Here is a 19,800-nt window from a genome sequence, read left to right as displayed (position 1 = left end):
TATATTATAAATATAGATGGGACTATTCCTAAATAAGCCCATCAGCCCGCCCATCAGTGCTGGTGAAGTCACAGGGAACACTGCTAGGCGGAAGCCTCTGCCTAGCAGTGAAAAATGTAATGCTCCGATGCTCATATCAGAGTGGCTGCCTCAGTGAAAATGGGGATATGTCCAGGTTCAGCTCTGAATCGGGACAACCCCAGTAAGAAAAATGGGTAGATTAAGATAGATGGGTATGGGGTTATAAAATATTTTATTTCGGTTTATGTTGTGAAAACTAGCCTGGAACAAATAGGTTAATACTGAGAAAATCCCTTTAATAATAAAATACTTGGGCATGTTAAATTTTAGTCTGAAAAATGATTTTATTAACACTTACATTTACATTGAATGTTGGCTGCTAAATGTTTATCAGTAATGGTACACAATGTCACATATAAAATGGTATTGCACCATCACTGATAATTTAATCTATTAATTAATAAATATGCGCCTAAGACACCAGTCAATCTAATGATATTTCTGCTCTAATCCTTGGTTTACCTGTGACGCATGTGAATAAGAGTGTTAGAAAACTTCTCACACCTGAGGGTATTTTATATACATCTGTTCGGCTACACACCTTACTCATTGTTAAACGCCCTTGTATTGTTCTATCTGTTTAGCATTAAATAAATTAAATTTTTCAAGCTCTCAAGATTCCAGGAACCTCCTGTACTTTTAAGGCTAGTTTTACATCTGGGTAGGCTGGAACAGCATGCACAGTTTTTTGTCCAGCCAAACCCGGAACTTATGTATCACCGACGGATCCCATTATAGTCAATGAGGTCCTACAGTGATCGGCTCTGCTGAAACAGCCTGCTGCATCAGCTAAATGCAGATATGAAACTATACTAACTTAAGAGGGAGATACTGAGGTTCAGGTGCTTTTGCAGTATGTTTTTTGTTAAAGGGGTTATCCCATAATTGAAGGGGTTGGCCACTTTCTGGCTACTGTTGACCAGTGTGTTTGTGAGATGACTATGTCACTTACTAATATAGCCTTTGTTGAAATTCTGTACCATTTTCTATATTTTCTAGGGTATGCCCCCTTGTTTACAAAGTCTTTTGTACTGTCCACACAGAGGTCCATAAAATGTGACCAGGCAAATCACCTCCGTGTGATGTCTCTTCTAGTGTTGAGTGAGCATGCTCGGCCGAACTGCTGTTCGGCTCAAGCATCGCTATGCTCGGCACATGGCGGTACTCGGCCGAGTACCGCATGTGCTCAAGCGCCATGCTCGAGTCTCCTCCCCCCACGTTTCGCTGCTGCTATGCAGACAATAAACATGCAGGTAAGTACTGCCCTCACGGGGACATGCAATCGCCCAGAGGTTATCTAGAGTCACCAATGCGGCAGCAGGCCCTTGCCCCTAATGTTTTTGAGGGTCACCAGCAGGCCATTAATCATAATTTTTCAAAGGTGTGCGCCTTTATGTGTAACAAAGGGTGTATTGGAGTGCCAGTTCCTTGTAATTTTTGGCAGCCCTTTAACTTAGTGCATAGGCTTTGAGTGTAGGAGTCCCACTACCTGAACTATTGTACCACAATGTGAATGAGGCCCTCCTTTATGTGATATACAGGTTGTATCGGAGTGCCACTTCCTTGTAATTTTTGGCAGCACTTGCACTTTATATACAAGTAAATATACAGGAAAGAATGTTTCTTAACATTTTTTTTTTCTTTCGGTTTTGTGCGTATTATTGTCAGTCTGTAAAAGTGGCGTACTACTTAGGCTACTTTCACACTTGCGTTCAGAGCGGATCCGTCTGAGACGGATCCGCTCATATAATGCAGACGGTGGCTCCGTTCAGTACGGATCCGTCTGCATTATAATGTTAAAAAATTTCTAAGTGTGAAAGTAGCCTCAGACGAATCCGTCCAGACTTTCAATGTAAAGTCAATGGGGGACGGATCCGTTTGAAGATTGAGCCACAGTGTGTCATCTTCAAACGGATCCGTCCCCATTGACTTACATTGTAAGTCTGGACGGATCCGCACGGCCAGGCGGACACCCGAACGCGGCAAGCAGCGTTCAAGTGTCCGCCTGCTGAGCGGAGCGGAGGCTGAACGCTGCCAGACTGATGCATTCTGAGCGGATCCGCATCCACTCAGAATGCATTAGGGCAGTACGGATGCGTTCGGGGCCGCTTGTGAGCCCCTTCAAACGGAGCTCACAAGCGGACACCCGAACGCTAGTGTGAAAGTAGCCTTAAACAACATGGTTCCTAGCAGCGACCTGGGAGTCCAAGATGCATCGTGACACCCTCCACATGCCGTTCCCGAACCATTTCAGTGGTGTTTCCATCAATTTCTGACCTTTTCCTATGAACCAGGCACCCTTCCCTCTTCAGAGCAGGGGGTGCCTCATTTAATGTTTGGGTTTTCCCATCGACTTCCATTATACTCGGGTACTCGACAGAGCACCCGAGCATTCCGATGTGTTTGGCCAGAGCACCCGAGCATTCCGATGTGTTTGGCCAGAGCACCTGAGCACTTTGGTGCTCGATCAACACTAGTCTCTTACATTCAAACACACTCCACCTGCACTAAATTCCTAACAAAACAAGTGCAGGTGACAGGGGCAGCGTATCTGAATGGAAGAGGCATGACATGGAAGTGATTTGCCATGGAAGTGATTTGCCAGGTCACATGAGCCTCCATCCATCTTATGGACTGGACCTCTGTGTGGACAGCACAAAAGTCTAGCTATTGCTCTCATACAATGTTATTTTGCCCCCTGGTGTTCTTTTGATTCCCTCACCTGAAGAGTTGAATGCTGGTGAGAAAGTCTGTTTTAGAACAATGATTCTTATTGGATGTGCACAAGAAGATCTAGACAGTGGGATTGAGAGACTGAGCATGTGTGACCATCGACTGTGGACACTTTATGTGGATCTTCTAAGAGAAGCAAAAGAATAACAGGGAGCACTATAACACAGAAGCCTTTTTAACAAAAATTATATTTGAAATTTCATTGTTTTGTGTGATATAACAGTATATTAATATTTATTCACGGGACAATTCCTGTAAGAAATAATGTATGCAATGAATCCGTTCCTGAGTCCTTATCATATTTATGAGAATCAATCTTATGTCAAAATGCCATCAGTTTTATGCCAGTCTCACAGGATTTGTCACAATCATTTGAAGCCAATGAAGGACAGACAATGCGGAAAATTTATTAACCCTGTCTAAAATGTATACAGTGTAAACATCGGCAGTCTGAGGATGCACCAAATTTATCACAGTGCCTTAGGTTAGATGATAGATTTGGTGCCCAGCTAGGCACTTTTTTGTTATACCGCCTATTGATTGGCTTAGTTTCAGACAGAATTTTGCAGTGCATCTTAAAGCGATTGTCCAGGAATAAATAATTTTTCCCAGATGCTTGCAACCTGCTTCCCGAATCATATTTACCAGCTTTCAGCAGCTCTGGTCCTGCGCGCTGACATCTGCGTGTCCATCCTCCGGTCTGTGGCTTGTTTACTACCTCCCCGGCATGGACAAGGTCACCTGCTCTGCTGCTGCCAATCACTGACTTCAAGTGTGACATTTCAAACAAACAATCACGGAAAATAATGCCCTAGCACAATAGATGCAAACATTATAGCGTAGGTATGTTTAGAGTAGGACCTGCCTAACTGAGACCACCTTGGCGCGGGTAGGCCGGCACAGATGTGTTTTGATCAAAATATATTGTCTGTTTTTTGTTTTTTTTGTTTGACAATAAAACTGTCTCTCTAGGTTGCTTTTCTGAACATTTGAAAACTATTTACTGATAAAAACATTACCAAGTGTCTAGGCCACTCAAAAGGCATACTGGTCCAGATGTACTAATGTGTCTGCACCTCAAGTCTGTCTAAAACAGGGATGCCCAACTTACGGCCCTCCAGCTGTTACAAAATTACAATTCCCAGCATGCCTGGACACCCTGCAACTATTAGTGCATGATGGAAGTTGTAGTTTTGCAACAGCTGGAGGGCCACAGGTTGAGCATCCCTGGTCTAAAAGGTAAAGTAAATTGGTGCTAGATTTTTTTCTAACTTGCTTGAAAAAGGGATGGAGTTTATCAGAAGGGATGGCGCTTAGTGGGAGGGGCGTGATCTAAGGTGTCATTTTGCACCACAATTATAGTTTAAAATTCTGTCTGAAAGTAAGCCAACCAATAGCTTTTATAGAGTTGACAGGAGTGTTTATCCCTGCACCAGATTTTTCATCTAGTCTGAGCCATTGTAATAAATCTGGTGCAGATCTAGACAAGCACCGGCAGTGTACCCCCAATGTATCTAACCACAGGCTCATGCACTACATATAAATGGGGCCATTTATCAAACTGGTGTAAAATAGAAGTGGCTTAGTTGCCCATAGCAACCAATCAGGTTCCACCATTCATTTTGACAGCTCCTTTGGAAAATGACAGGTGGAATCTGATTGGTTGTTATGGGCAACTAAGCCAGTTCTACTTTACACCAGTTTGATAAATGCCCCTCAAAGTGCCTATTATTGCAATTCAATTCTTGCTGGGTACCACCCAGCTTTCCACAGTATACACAACTTTACAATCCACAGTCACGCAGAGTAAATGGAAATAGTTATGACCTATGATGGTTCTAGGACTTGCTGAGAGGCCTGTTTACTCCTATTCCATGAGGACTATAAACTCAACAGACTTGTTGGCCACCACCCAGCTTTCCACAATGTACAATTGCAAGATAACATAAGTGAACCCATTGAAATGACCTGAATTATGCATTTCTTGCTACTAAAATGTGGCCCCTGTTATCTTGTCTAATTATAGATAAATACAGTCTAAGCTAATAACACATCATTCATGTATTTTAGGCTACTTTCACACTAGCGTTCGATCGGATCCGTTCTGAACGGATCCGATCATATTAATGCAGACGGAGGCTCCGTTCAGAACGGATCCGTCTGCATTAAATTGGCAAAAAAAAGCTAAGTGTGAAATTAGCCTGAGCGGATCCGTCCAGACTTTTACATTGAGCCATATTGTGGCATCTTACATTGTAAGTCTGGACGGATCCACACGCCTCTGCACGGCCAGGCGGACACCCGAACGCTGCAAGCAGCGTTCAGGTGTCCGCCTGCTGAGCGGAGCGGAGGCTGAACGCCGCCAGACTGATGCAGTCTGAGCGGATCCGCATCCATTCAGACTGCATCAGGGCTGGACGGAAGCGTTCGGGTCCACTCGTGAGCCCCTTCAAACGGAGCTCACGAGCGGACAGCCGAACGCTAGTGTGAAAGTAGCCTTATTAAGCACACTGAGTAAACGTCTATAGAGCAGGGAGAAAAAGTAAGTGTACCCTTGAACTTAGTAATCTGTAGATTCACCTCCACCATACATTTCTTGTACCGCCAAATAACAGCCCTGTACATCACATGGATCCAGAGATCTCCACATTCATTGCTCTGCTAGATTTAGATCAAGCTGGCAGCTCAGCAGGGGTGTCTTTTCTAGTGCAGCTCAGGAGGAGTGTCTTTTCTGCTGCAGCTCAGCAGGAGTGTCTTCTCTAGTGCAGCTCAGGAGGAGTATCTTTTCTGCTGCAGCTCAGCAGGGGTGTCTTTTCTTGTGCAGTTCAGCAGGAGTGTCTTTTCTGCTGCAGCTCAGCAGGGGTGTCTTTTCTAGTGCAGCTCAGGAGGAGTGTCTTTTCTGCTGCAGCTCAGCAGGAGTGTCTTCTCTAGTGCAGCTCAGGAGGAGTATCTTTTCTGCTGCAGCTCAGCAGGGGTGTCTTTTCTAGTGCAGCTCAGGAGGAGTGTCTTTTCTGCTGCAGCTCAGCAGGAGTGTCTTCTCTAGTGCAGCTCAGGAGGAGTGTCTTTTCTGCTGCAGCTCAGCAGGGGTGTCTTTTCTTGTGCAGCTCAGGAGGAGTGTCTTTTCTGCTGCAGCTCAGCAGGAGTGTCTTCTCTAGTGCAGCTCAGGAGGAGTATATTTTCTGCTGCAGCTCAGCAGGGGTGTCTTTTCTTGTGCAGTTCAGCAGGAGTGTCTTTTCTGCTGCAGCTCAGCAGGAGTGTCTTCTCTAGTGCAGCTCAGGAGGAGTATCTTTTCTGCTGCAGCTCAGCAGGAGTGTCTTTTCTAGTGCAGTTCAGCAGGAGTGTCTTTTCTGCTGCAGCTCAGCAGGGGTGTCTTTTCTAGTGCAGCTCAGGAGGAGTGTCTTTTCTGCTGCAGCTCAGCAGGAGTGTCTTCTCTAGTGCAGCTCAGGAGGAGTGTCTTTTCTGCTGCAGCTCAGCAGGGGTGTCTTTTCTTGTGCAGCTCAGGAGGAGTGTCTTTTCTGCTGCAGCTCAGCAGGAGTGTCTTCTCTAGTGCAGCTCAGGAGGAGTATCTTTTCTGCTGCAGCTCAGCAGGAGTGTCTTTTCTGCTGCAGCTCAGCAGGAGTGTCTTTTCTAGTGCAGCTCAGCAGGAGTGTCTTTTCTAGTGCAGCTCAGGAGGAGTGTCTTTTCTGCTGCAGCTCAGCAGGAGTGTCTTTTCTGCTGCAGCTCAGCAGGAGTGTCTTTTCTGCTGCAGCTTAGCAGGAGTGTCTTTTCTGCTGCAGTTCAGCAGGGGTGTCTTTTCTAGTGCAGCTCAGGAGGAGTGTCTTTTCTAGTGCCGCTCAGGAGGAGTGTCTTTTCTGCTGCAGCTCAGCAGGAGTGTCTTTTCTGCTGCAGTTCAGCAGGGGTGTCTTTTCTAGTGCAGCTCAGGAGGAGTGTCTTTTCTAGTGCCGCTCAGGAGGAGTGTCTTTTCTGCTGCAGCTCAGCAGGAGTGTCTTTTCTGCTGCAGTTCAGCAGGAGTGTCTTCTCTAGTGCAGCTCAGGAGGAGTATCTTTTCTGCTGCAGCTCAGCAGGAGTGTCTTTTCTAGTGCAGCTCAGCAGGAGTGTCTTTTCTGCTGCAGCTCAGCAGGAGTGTCTTCTCTAGTGCAGCTCAGCAGGAGTGTCTTTTCTGCTGCAGCTCAGCAGGAGTGTCTTCTCTAGTGCAGCTCAGGAGGAGTATCTTTTCTGCTGCAGCTCAGCAGGAGTGTCTTTTCTAGTGCAGTTCAGCAGGAGTGTCTTTTCTGCTGCAGCTCAGCAGGGGTGTCTTTTCTAGTGCAGCTCAGGAGGAGTGTCTTTTCTGCTGCAGCTCAGCAGGAGTGTCTTCTCTAGTGCAGCTCAGGAGGAGTGTCTTTTCTGCTGCAGCTCAGCAGGGGTGTCTTTTCTTGTGCAGCTCAGGAGGAGTGTCTTTTCTGCTGCAGCTCAGCAGGAGTGTCTTCTCTAGTGCAGCTCAGGAGGAGTATCTTTTCTGCTGCAGCTCAGCAGGAGTGTCTTTTCTGCTGCAGCTCAGCAGGAGTGTCTTTTCTAGTGCAGCTCAGCAGGAGTGTCTTTTCTAGTGCAGCTCAGCAGGAGTGTCTTTTCTGCTGCAGCTCAGCAGGAGTGTCTTTTCTGCTGCAGCTCAGCAGGAGTGTCTTTTCTGCTGCAGCTTAGCAGGAGTGTCTTTTCTGCTGCAGTTCAGCAGGGGTGTCTTTTCTAGTGCAGCTCAGGAGGAGTGTCTTTTCTAGTGCCGCTCAGGAGGAGTGTCTTTTCTGCTGCAGCTCAGCAGGAGTGTCTTTTCTGCTGCAGTTCAGCAGGGGTGTCTTTTCTAGTGCAGCTCAGGAGGAGTGTCTTTTCTAGTGCCGCTCAGGAGGAGTGTCTTTTCTGCTGCAGCTCAGCAGGAGTGTCTTTTCTGCTGCAGTTCAGCAGGGGTGTCTTTTCTAGTGCAGCTCAGGAGGAGTGTCTTTTCTAGTGCCGCTCAGGAGGAGTGTCTTTTCTGCTGCAGCTCAGCAGGAGTGTCTTTTCTAGTGCAGCTCAGGAGGAGTGTCTTTTCTGCTGCAGATGCATTTTATTGAATAGCTCACTGGATATAGTAATTTTTTTTTATAACATGCAGTTACAAAAGTATTCAGCTCCAGGTGCTGGTTTGAAAACTGTAGAATATTCTTTGTGGGACTGTTCAATACACCTGGCACCCTGCTCTCACTGCCGGGATTGGAGATAACTCTGATCCCATCACTTGAACCTCCCAGATTCTGTGGTCAATAACAACTGCAGCACCTGGGAGGTAGAAAGATCCCTCTGTCCTCTGATCAGCACCCTGAGTACGCACTCACAGGGGAGCCGAATACTTGTCATGGTAACCTAGGACCTTCTGAAGACCACCAGGATGGCCATTAACCAGCCACTATTAGATTGTATAAAAATACAATATAATACAAGGTAATAGACTACCTGTTACAATCACCCTGTGGAGTATTACAGTGTATACTACAAGAGATGCAATGATTGCAGGTTTAAGTCCTGTAAGAAGAGTAAAAGATGTAAAAAACACAAATATTAAAGGGACTCTGTCACCAGTTTCTGACCCCCACTTTTAAAAATATGGTTCTGTGCATGGAGCCCTTGTGATTACTATTGTGGTGTTATAAGCTAAATCTGCAGGCTCATTTAGTTAAAAAAACGTTTTATCTAACCTGTCAGTCATCTTGTTAAGGTGCCCAGGGCGTTGCTCATGGCTTGAAGATGCCGCCCGCCGCCGCCGCCGTTGGTGCCCAGCTCCTCCTCTGCTCTCATCAGCGCCGCCTGAAAATACTTAGATACGCCTCCGGCACTCCCTCACTCCCCCCTCCTTCTTTTCTAAGATCCCGCGCGTGCGGCAGTGTTCGCGTTATCGGGAGGTTGAGCGAGGTGCCCGCGCATGCGCACTTCGCTCAATGAGGCTGAACGGAAAAGTCTGCACGGGCGCATCAGGCACAGGCCTGTGCGCACGCGCGGGATCTTAGAAAAGAAGGAGGGGGGAGTGAGGGAGAGCCAGAGGCGTATCTAAGTATTTTCAGGCGGCGCTGATGAGAGCAGAGGAGAAGCTGGGCACCAACGGCGGCGGGCGGCATCTTCAAGCCATGAGCAATGCCCTGGGCACCTTAACAAGATGACTGACAGGTTAGATAAAACGTTTTTTTTAACTAAATGAGCCTGCAGATTTAGCTTATAACACCACAATAGTAATCACAAGGGCTCCATGCACAGAACCATATTTTTAAAAGTGGGGGTCAGAAACTGGTGACAGAGTCCCTTTAAACATAAAAAAAAACTTTCCTTATTTCACATATATTGATATTGCCACATCTCTGTCGAGATCTACATATTTTTGTAGGAATTTATCTATAAATAATGTAATATGTGTTATTTGTATGTGACACCTGATGAAGGGGAATCTTTCATCCCCAAAACGCGTTGTTTCTTATTAAAACTAAAAGAATCTACTTACCAAGACCGATCTTACTGGTGAATTTGCGCCGATGCAGAACTTTTTTCCTTTACCTACGAATTCCTTTGGGGGGACTGAACATCCCAGCCAAGAGATCTTAAAATCTGCGGCTGCAATCCTGGTTTAAAAGGTCTTGTTCCTATTAAGTCTACAGTAGCGTTGTGCCTGCCGGAGCACAACCCTAAAAGGTGAGTTTGGATATTTCTCACTCTGACATCCCTATCCGGTGTTTGAACATACTACCCTATTGTGCGCTCTTTTTTCTCTTTTTTTCCTCGCTCACGAGGGAAATTTAGATCTGTCCGTGTTCTATGCTTGAGATCTACATATTAACATAGTTTATAAGGCCGAAAAAAGACATCTGTCCATCCAGTTCAGCCTGTTATCCTGCAAATTGATCCAGAGGAATTTTCCCCACTTCCCAACTCTTTAATATTATTACACTCCAGAAATACATCCAGGCTCCTCTTGAACTCTTTTAGTGAACTCAGCATCACCAGCTCCTCAGGCAGAGAGTTCCATAGTCTCACTGCTCTTACCGTAAAGAATCATCTTCTATGTTTGTGTACAAGCCTTCTTTCCTCCAGACGCAGAGGATGTCCCCTTGTCACAGTCACAGTCCTGGGGATAAATAGATGATGGGAGAGATCTCTGTACTGACCCCTGATATATTTATACATAGTTATTAGATCTCCCCTCAGTCGTCTTTTTTCTAAAGGGAATAACCCCAATTTTGATAACCTTTATTGCCCTCCTCTGAACCCTCTCCAGCTCTGCTATGTCTGCCTTGTTCACAGGAGCCCAAAACTGTACACAGTACTCCATGTGTGGTCTGACCAGTGATTTGTAAAGTGGTAGGACTATGTTCTCATCACGGGCATCTATGCCCCTTTTGATCAGGGCCGTCTTTACCAAGGGTCAAAAGGGGCAGCTGCCCTGGGCCCAGTTGCTCCTGGGGGGCCCAAGGCAGCTGCCTCTTGAGCCCTGCTAGCTACTGCCCCGGGTGTCAGGCTGTCGGCTACACGGGCATCATGATCGTACTGTGTTAATGATCTTAATTCTAGGACCTTAATGAGTTTTGCTCTAGGACCTTAATGACATCATTACCATGTGACCAGTAACCTATCAATTACTGGTCACATGGCTATGAGGTCATCACAGGTCCTACTGAGTGTTGCAGAAGTTAACTGTGGAGCTTTTTTGTGTAAAGATTACATCAGAAAAAGGGTGACAGGGGCTGTTATGTTAATATACTGTAAACTACTGTATAGTGGGGTGCTGTATACTGTGTGGTGGGATGTATACTGTGTGGTGGGCTATATATTGTGTAATGGGCTGTATATTGTGTGGTGGGCTGTATACTGTGGGGGGGGGGGGGTGGCCTGTATACTGTGTGGGGGCCTGTATTCTATGTGGTGGGCTGTATACTGTGGGTGGCCTGTATAGTGTGGGGGGGGGCCTGTATAGTGGGGGGGAGTGCTATACTGCTGTACTGTATAGTGTGGGGGGGCTGAATCATGTATAGTTTGGGGTGCTGTATACAGTGAGGTGTTGTATACCGTGAGGTGCTGTATACTGTGGGCTGCTATACTGCTCTACTATATACTGTGGGGTACTGTATAGTGTGGAGTGCTAAACTGCATACTGTGTGGTGCTGTATACTATAGGGTGCTATACTGCATACTGTGGGGTGCTGGGGTGCACTGTAACACTAGGGTGAGCCGAGCCCTGGTCTCCTTCCTGCAGAGCGGTGCCCACTTCCAGCCCAGAGCACTGATCCTGAGCCGCTGGAGTCTTCAGAACTGGAAGTATTTACAGTCATTCACTGTACTCTACCAGATGTGTGGATTTTTTGTGTGTGTGTTGTGGTGGAGGGCGTGATTGCATGCTAAGGTGTGGGAAGGCGGGATCCAGGGGGCCCAAGTAAATTTTTGCCCAGGGTCCAATCAATATTAAAGACGGCCCTGCTTTTGATGCAACCCATTATCTTATTGGTCTTGGCAGCAGCTGCCTGGCACTGGTTTCTACAGTTTAGTTTGCTGTTCACCAAAATTCCTAGGTCCTTTTCCATGTCAGTGTTACCCAATGTTTTACCATTTAGTATGTACGGGTGACTTGCACTATTCCTTCTCATGTGCATAACCTTACATTTGTCAGTGTTAAACCTCATCTGCCACTTCTCTGCCCAAGCCTCCAATCTATTAAATTATTCCATTATTTAAGCCACACAATGAACTCCATAAAAAATGCTAGAATTATCATTTTTATTGACAAATCACCTCCCAAAAAAATGGAATACAAAATGATCAAAATGTCACATGTAACTCAAAATGATATAAAAAAGAAAAACACATTGGTCCACCAAACCTGAGCCCTCACATAGCTTTTCAGTAGAAAAAGGAAAAATGTATGGGTGTCACAATATCGTGACACAAAGCTATCTGTATTTATATTTTTCTAAATAAGAGCTTTTAAATACTTAAAAAGTAGTAAAACTTAACAAAAACAATATAAATTTGGTATCTCCATAATCGTACTGACCAGCATTATAAAGTTAACGTGATTATTACCGCACAGTGAACACCATAAACACAAAACCATATAAGCAATGGTGAAATAGCATTATTGCTTACATTGTTGCCCTAAAATGTTTTTTAACATCTATACATTACAGTAGAGGTTTCCCAGAACTTTAAAAATACAAGGTGTTTCACATAAAAGAAGCCCTCATGCAGCTATGTTGACTGAAGACCAAAAAAAGTTATGTCTTTTGAAATGCAGAGATAAAAAATAAAAGCGAGAGCGTTAAGTATCAAACTAGACTGTGTCCTTAAGTCCTCATTCGTACATCGGTGTCTGTGCTGACATCCATGAGAAGATGGTCTGTGGTTCATCCATGAAGATATCTGTGAAGGGTCTGTGTTTGGTCCATGTGTCCGTTCTTTGGTCTCCGTGTGTCTTCCATATTCAATTTGTACTTCTAGGCCGAAAATTAATTTCCAAAGTTTATTCTAGCAACAATCCGTTAAAACCATGAACCAATCACGGATGGCATCCGTGCTGTGTCTGTGGTTTTGGGAATGCTTCTGTGGTGTCACCATGGACCCACAGTCCGTGATAAACCACTGAGATGTGAATACTCACATTAAAGTCAATGGATACGTGTGCTGTCCATGGAATCCATGGACAGCACACTTCCATGATTCACTGACCTGTAAAAGGGGCCTAAGAAGTTCATCAATAACAATGTCCAATTGTGGTTTTGAATTGGTCACAAAATGGGAAAGAAATCTATGTGGAGATGCTGCTGAAGTGAAACGAGTGCTTGTTCCGCTCTGACTGGGAATTGTTTCCTTACTAATGGTGATTGATAACACATTGTGGACTACAGTTTTTCATATTAGCAAATAAAACTAAAACTAAGATGAGCTGCTTATTGTTGGAAGTAGCGCCATTATAAGGTATCAAATGTTTGCCCACCAACAGTCATATCCAAGTTAGTCAGGTAGTTGAATAAAACAATGGTTGCTATTCTATTCTTTCAATGTACATCTTACTGGCGTGTAGAAAGGTGTGATCTGCAGAATAGTGGCTAATAACCTATATATGCAAAGGTTTCCAGAAATGTAATAGCTGACTACAAACACAGTTAATTAGGCGCAAGCTAAGCATAGGCGGAAGCTACAGGGGGACAAAGGGGGGAAATTGCGCCCCCTAGGTTATTCCTTGCCCCCCACGTTACCCCCTGCTGATTCCCCTGTAGCGACGCCCCTTAGCGCTCTATGATGAGTATACGCATCATGGCATTAAACTGTCACCATGTCTGCGCTGAGACCCTGGCTGTGTGATCTCAGCTAACTGGCCCGGGACCAATGAGGGTGGTCCCGGGCCAGCGATCACTCTGATTGGTTAGTCTGTACAGACTAACCAATCAGACGATCATAATGCCGGCTGACAGGTTCTGATCCCCACAGTCACGGACAGAACTTTCTAAAATGTATATATAATATCCCCCCCACCCCCGCAGCCCTCAATGTGCCCACTCCTCATTTTATAGATGGCCAAGCGGGCAGGTGGGCGCGCGAACCACTGCGTGCGATCCCACTTCCCCAATTTTCAGGGTGGCAGAGCGGTTTCACAGAGTGTCAGCATACAGCTTGACATCGGTGCTGGCCGTTTAACCCCCTTCCATGCCGCAGTCCATAGGGACCGCTGTATGGAAGGGGTTAACAGGGAGGGAGCTCTCTCCCATCGGGCGCTGCTGTGCCGTTGCAGTGCGTTACTTGACAGGATCACAGAGGGAGGGGGCTCCCTCCCTCATCAGTCGCTGCTCTGTTGTGGCAGTGTCCTATGGTTACCATGGCAACAGGGCTCTTCACAAGTTTCTGGCTTGCCATGGTATAGCTAAGCCGGTTCAGGCTTCTGCTAAAGGCAGCAGCCTGTTCAGGCTAAGTGTAAAGTCACAATACACTACAGTACACTATATAGTGTACTGTAGTGTATTATATAGGCATCAGACCCACTGGATCTTCAAGAGCCAAGTGGGTCGGGGTCAAAATTTTTTTTAAAAAAAAGTAAAAAATAAAATAAAAATCATTTCTTCTTATAGCCGCACTGATTAAAAATTAAAAAAAATGAAATACACTACACATGTTTGATATAACCACGTCCATAACGACCTGATCTCTGAAAGGGTCATGTTACTTTTCCCGCACGGTGAATTCCATAAAAAAGAAAAAACTATGATGAAATTTTGCCCACCTCACTTTCCAAAAAAGGTAATAAAAGTGATTAAAAAAGTTGTATCTACGCCAAAATGGTGCCGATCATACTGTCACCTCATCCCGCAAAAAATGAGCCCCTACATGAGACAATCACACAAAAAATAAAAAAAATATGGCTCTCAGACTATGGAGACACTAAAACATGTTTTTTTTTTCTAAAATGCTTTTATTGTGTTAAAGTAAAATAAATAAACAGTATACATATTAGGTATTGCCGCATCTGTAAGTACTGTAAGTAGTGTTCAGGTGAACATCGCAAAAAAATAAAAATGGTGTAAAAAAAGCCATTTTTTGTCACCTTACATCGCAAAAAGTGTAACACCAAGCGATGCCTCTCAAAATAGTACCAATCAAACCGCCATCTCATCTCGCAAAAAATGAGATCCTACCTAAAAAGTTATCACTCTCAGACAATGGAGACACTAAAATATGATTTTATTTATTTTTGCTTCAAAACTGCTATTATTGTGCTAAAGTGAAATAAACAAGAAGTAGACATGTTGGGTATCGCCGTGTCTGTAAGAACCTGCTCTATAAAAATATCACATGACTTAACCCCTCAGGTGAACACAATAAAAAAATAAAAATTGTGGCAAAAAAGCCATTTTTGTCACCTTACATCACAAAAAGTGTAATACCAAGTGATCAAAAAGTCATATGCACCCTAAAATAGTGCCAATCAAACCGTCATCTCATACAAAAAAATGTATTAGGTTAGTACAATAAAAAGGTATCCCTGCATACCGCAATACTCTCGTATTTTGTAATCTTATTTATATATACTTATTTAATTTTTTCAATAGTATGATTTAAGTGGTGAAAATTATTAGTGCCCCCCCCATTTTTAACTGTGGTATCTTATGTGCCCGCCCCCCCCCCCCCCTATATATTGTTCCTAGAATCGCCACTGAAGCTAAGTATGTGGTCTTCCTAATTTATCTTGTCACTGGGCAAGCATAGTGGTACCATAAGGACAGTACGGTGGCTCAGTGGTTAGCTTGTCCTTGGGGTTTTCAAATTTGTCCAAGGACAACATCTGCATGGAGTTTGTATGTTCTCCCCGAGTTTGTGTGAGTTTCCTCCGCTTACTCTGGTTTACTCCCACACTCCAAAGACTGATAGGGAACTTAGATTGCAGTCCCACTGGGGACAGTGATGATAATGTCTGTAAAGAGCTGTGGAATATGTTGGTGCTATGTAGGTCAGAAAACAAATAAAATAATAAAAGTTGCAGCAGAACCCCAACCTTGGTGCCTCAGGGAGCAGTATAAAGGGGAAGTACAGAGACATAGTTACAACTCTTCTTCTTTATTACATAAATGTTAATATACTAGTGGATCTGTTATTCTTGATTCCCATGACATCATTTATTTGAACTGGAAAAAAAAGAATAACAAAATTCATGGTTGACACAGAAAATACTAAAACCTCTCAAAGACGCATGGGCTTACCTTTGTCAATCTAAATCAATGTCTTAGAGAAGTGTATGAGGAGAATTTCTCAAATCTACTGTACATCAGAGGGGGGCAGAAGGGAGTTCAGATTCCCCATAGCTGCCATTCCCATGGGGCCACCAGCAGAACAAGAGTGCTGTTCAGTGACTGAAGACAGCCATAATACAATCCCTTGTGTATTCCAGTCTCTTCACTGCAGTCTGGTTACAGAATAATAAATCCAGCCGACACAACTGTCATATTTTATATCATTTTACATTAAATGGAGCGAAATCAAGTTGATATAAAACATCTTGCCTATACACATGGTCACTTATTCTTCTGCTTAGCTTGAGGCAAGTAACATTGTTTTCCACATAGTTAAAGGGGTTGTCTGAGTGTTTAATACTAATGACCTATCATCAGGATAGGTCATCAGTATGTGTTGACTGATCCGCTGTATGAAGAGGCTGCTGAGGACTTCCACTGACCACATACTGATAGGCTAGGTCGTCAGTATTAAACACTTGGACAAACCCTGTAATATACAGAAGCAAAAGTATCATCTTTATATAAAACCGTGACCCTCTCTATCTACTGAGATATGACTGTATAACCTTTATAAACTGACCATTTGTACATAGCACACATTAATCACCTAGCCATGTATTTTCTATAGTCAGCACCAGGTGGCAGTAACATCCTTTCCTATTTTCACTGAAAGCAATTCCTCCAATGGAAATTATAACTCACTGAATAGTATTTTTTATCGTGCCCCCTCAGAAATGAAGCTTGTTACCTTCTGTTCTGGTAGTTTATTGCTTTATTAGTAGTAGTATACATTATTACTAGTATGACACTTGTGCAGTGTCGGACTGAAGGGCCTAGGGCCCATCAGTAAAATTCATTCTGGGGGCCCACTGTAAACTACATGCAAATATTGTCAGCTCCTATTGGGTCAGACGGCAGCAAGACGCTACAAGATGATTATGGGGGTCCCTGCAATGACTTTAAGAGGACAGGTACCTGATGAAAGATGATACTGGCTGGCCCGCCTGTTTACCTACAAATCATCTCAGCCCTCTGATGCAGCCCTCTTGGCTGCAGAGGTCACATGTTGTCGACATGATGTCAGCGCTACAGTCAGGTAAACAGAGCCGCACTTGGAGCACCAGAATCGTAACACGGAAGCTGTCAGTGACGATCTGTTCTTTATTACAGGTGGATCGTTGTTTGGTTTCCTCCTGAAACTAGACTACTCCTTTAAACACATTGGTGGAGTCTTCTACTTCATTTTTTATGGTAGAATCCAATAAGAATCTTGCAACTACTATAAAAAAAAAGCCATGGCATAATTATAGGTATTGCACATGTAGCACTTAGCACCTAGAACCTTGGGGGCCATGGGTCTACAGAGGTCAGTAAGGGTTAGCATATTAAGGGTGGTTATAGTGATCATCCTTCTCTCATACATGTTCTGTAATTATAATTTAAAGGGAACCAGTCACCATGAAAGTTCTGTGCAATCTGCAGGCAGCATAATATAGAGCAGGAGAAGTTGAGCAGATTGATGTATAGTTTTGTGAACAAATTTCAGCAACACTTGTAATTTATACATTGAAGGCTTTGAAGTCAGGGAGGCGGTCCTATCAGTGATTGACAGCCTTCCCTCTATCACTGTGTATACAGAGAGAGCTGTCAGTCACTGATAGGACCGCCGCCCTGACTTCAAAGTCCAGAATGCGTAGGGATATTAATGTATAAATTACTAATTTTACTGATACTTTTACCACAAAACTATATACAGTTGCAAGAAAAAGTATGTGAACGCTTTGAAATGATATGGATTTCTGCACCAATTGGTCATAAAATGAGATCTGATCTTCATCTAAGTCACAACAATAGACAATCACAGTCTGCTTAAACTAATAACACACAAATAATTAAATGTTGCCATGTTTTTATTGAACACACCATGTAAACATTCACAGTGCAGGTGGAAAAAGTGATGGCGAACCTTTTAGAGACCGAGTGCCCAAACTGCAACCTAAAACCCACTGATTTATCGCAAAGTGCCAACACAGCAATTTACCCTGAATACCAGTATAGTATATCTTCCATGTACTTTATCATTTAGGGTGGGTTCACATCAGCGTTATGGATTCCGTTATGGTTATAAAGGAAAATAACGGAATCCATAAGACGGAAGTCAAAACCCAGGACGGATCCTTTATGCTGCCCATAAGACTTGTATTATGACGGAAGTCAAAATGGAAGCCTTTAAAAGGCATTACGCTCTGCTTTCCGTCATAATAGTAGAAGTCTATCGGAATCATAAAAGATCCGTCTGGTTCCCGTTATGCAAGACGGAAAACAAAGTCCTGTCGACTGAACTTTATTTTCCGTCTTGCATAACGGGAACCAGACGGATCCGTTATGATTCCCATAGACTTCTATGGTGACGGATCAAAGCGGAATGCCTCGTAAAGTCTTCCGTTTTGACTTCCGTCTTATGGATTCCGTTATAACTATGTTATAATGGAAAGCCATAATGGAATCCATAACGCTGATGTGAACCTACTCTTAGCTATAACAGCCTGCCTGCATTCAATGCGCTGCCTGTGCTGTTCATAGTGCGCTGACGAATGGCAGAAGTCTAAGGCATACTGGTACACCAAAGACTTTTTCCTGGATGTGGGTGCCCACAGAGAGGACTCTGAGTGCCACCTCTGGCACCCGTGCCATAGGTTCGCCACCACTGCCCTAGACTAATGACATCTCCAAGAGCTAATTGGAGTGAGGTGTCAGCCAACTGGAGTCCAATCAATGAGATGAGATTGGAGGTGTTGGTTACAGCTGCCTTGCCCTATAAAACACACACACCAGTTCTAGGTTTGCTTTTCACAAGAAGCATTGCCTGATGTGAATGATGCCTCGCATAAAAGAGCTCTCGAAAGACCTACAATTAAGAATTGTTGACTTGCATAAAGCTAGAAAGGGTTATAAAAGTATCTCCAAAAGCCTTGCTGTTCATCAGTCCACATTAAGATAAATTGTCTTTAAATGGAGAAAGTTCAGCACTGCTGCTACTCTCCCTAAGAGTGGCCGTCCTGTAAAGATGACTACAAGAGCAAAGCGCAGACTGCTCAATGAGGTGAAGAAGAATCCTAGAGTGTCAGCTAAAGATTTACAAAAGTCTCTGGCATATGCTAACATCCCTGTTAGCGAATCTACGATACGTAAAACACTAAACAAGAATGGATTTCATGGGAAGATTCCACAGAGAAAGCCGTTGCTGTCCAAAAAAAAACTTTCCTGCACGTTTACAGTTTGCACAAGAGCACCTGGATGTTCCATAGCAGTTCTGGCAAAATATTCTGTGGACAGATGAAACCAAAGTTGAGTTGTTTGGAAGAAACACAAACCTCATCCCAACTGTGAAGTATGGTGGTGGGGGCATCATGGTTTAGGGCCTGGACGGATTGCTATCATGAAAGGAAAAATTAATTCCCAAGTTTATCAAGACATTTTGCAGGAGAACTTAAGGCCATCTGTCCACCAGCTGAAGCTCAACAGAAGATGGGTGTTGCAACAGGACAACATCCCAAAGCATAGAAGTAAATCAACAACAGAATGGCTTAAACAGAAGAAAATACACCTTCTGGTGTGACCCAGTCAGGGTCCTGACCTAAACCCGATTGAGATGCTGTGGCATGACCTCAAGAAAGCGATTCACACCAGACATCCCAAGAATATTGCTGAACTGAAACAGTTCTGTAAAGAGGAATGGTCAAGAATTACTCCTGATCGTTGTGCATGCCTGATCTGCAACTACAGGAAACGTTTGGTTGAAGTTATTGCTGCCAAAGGAGGTTCAACCAGTTATTAAATCCAAGGGTTCACATACTTTTTCCACCTGCACTGTGAATGTTTACATGGTGTGTTCAATAAAAACACGGTAACATTTAATTCTTTGTGTGTTATTAGTTTAAGCAGACTGTGATTGTCTAATGTGACTTAGATGAAGATCAGATCACATTTTATGACCAATTTGTGCAGAAATCCATATCATTCCAAAGGGTTCTCATACTTTTTCTTGCAACTGTATCAGTCTGTTCAGCTTCTCCTGCATCATGAGAATGGTTAGTTAATTCTACACGGACCCTGGGTGTATAATGCTGCAGAATGTGCAGACACTTTGGACTAGTGGACATTCATTTTTAATAATGTATACATTGTATGCACGCCAGTGTCCCTCAGAGCACATGTATATGGT

General features: G+C 43.9%; 1 protein-coding gene across 1 annotated transcript in view; it reads right to left on the bottom strand.

Moving 5' to 3' along the window:
* Window positions 1–15,946: 15,946 nt before the first annotated feature.
* SLC9A4 (solute carrier family 9 member A4) overlaps window positions 15,947–19,800 on the bottom strand; it is an 80,689-nt gene continuing 76,835 nt past the window's right edge. Inside the window, exon 15 of the mRNA XM_044285552.1 lies at window positions 15,947–16,062. Within this exon, the coding sequence (XP_044141487.1) occupies window positions 15,947–16,062 (116 nt within the window). The remainder of the gene's footprint in view (window positions 16,063–19,800) is intronic.

The sequence above is a fragment of the Bufo gargarizans genome, chromosome 3, assembly GCF_014858855.1.
Source record: "Bufo gargarizans isolate SCDJY-AF-19 chromosome 3, ASM1485885v1, whole genome shotgun sequence".
Taxonomy (NCBI): domain Eukaryota; kingdom Metazoa; phylum Chordata; class Amphibia; order Anura; family Bufonidae; genus Bufo; species Bufo gargarizans.
Note: the sequence above shows the minus strand (reverse complement) of the source record. Positions and strands in the feature narration are given on the sequence as shown.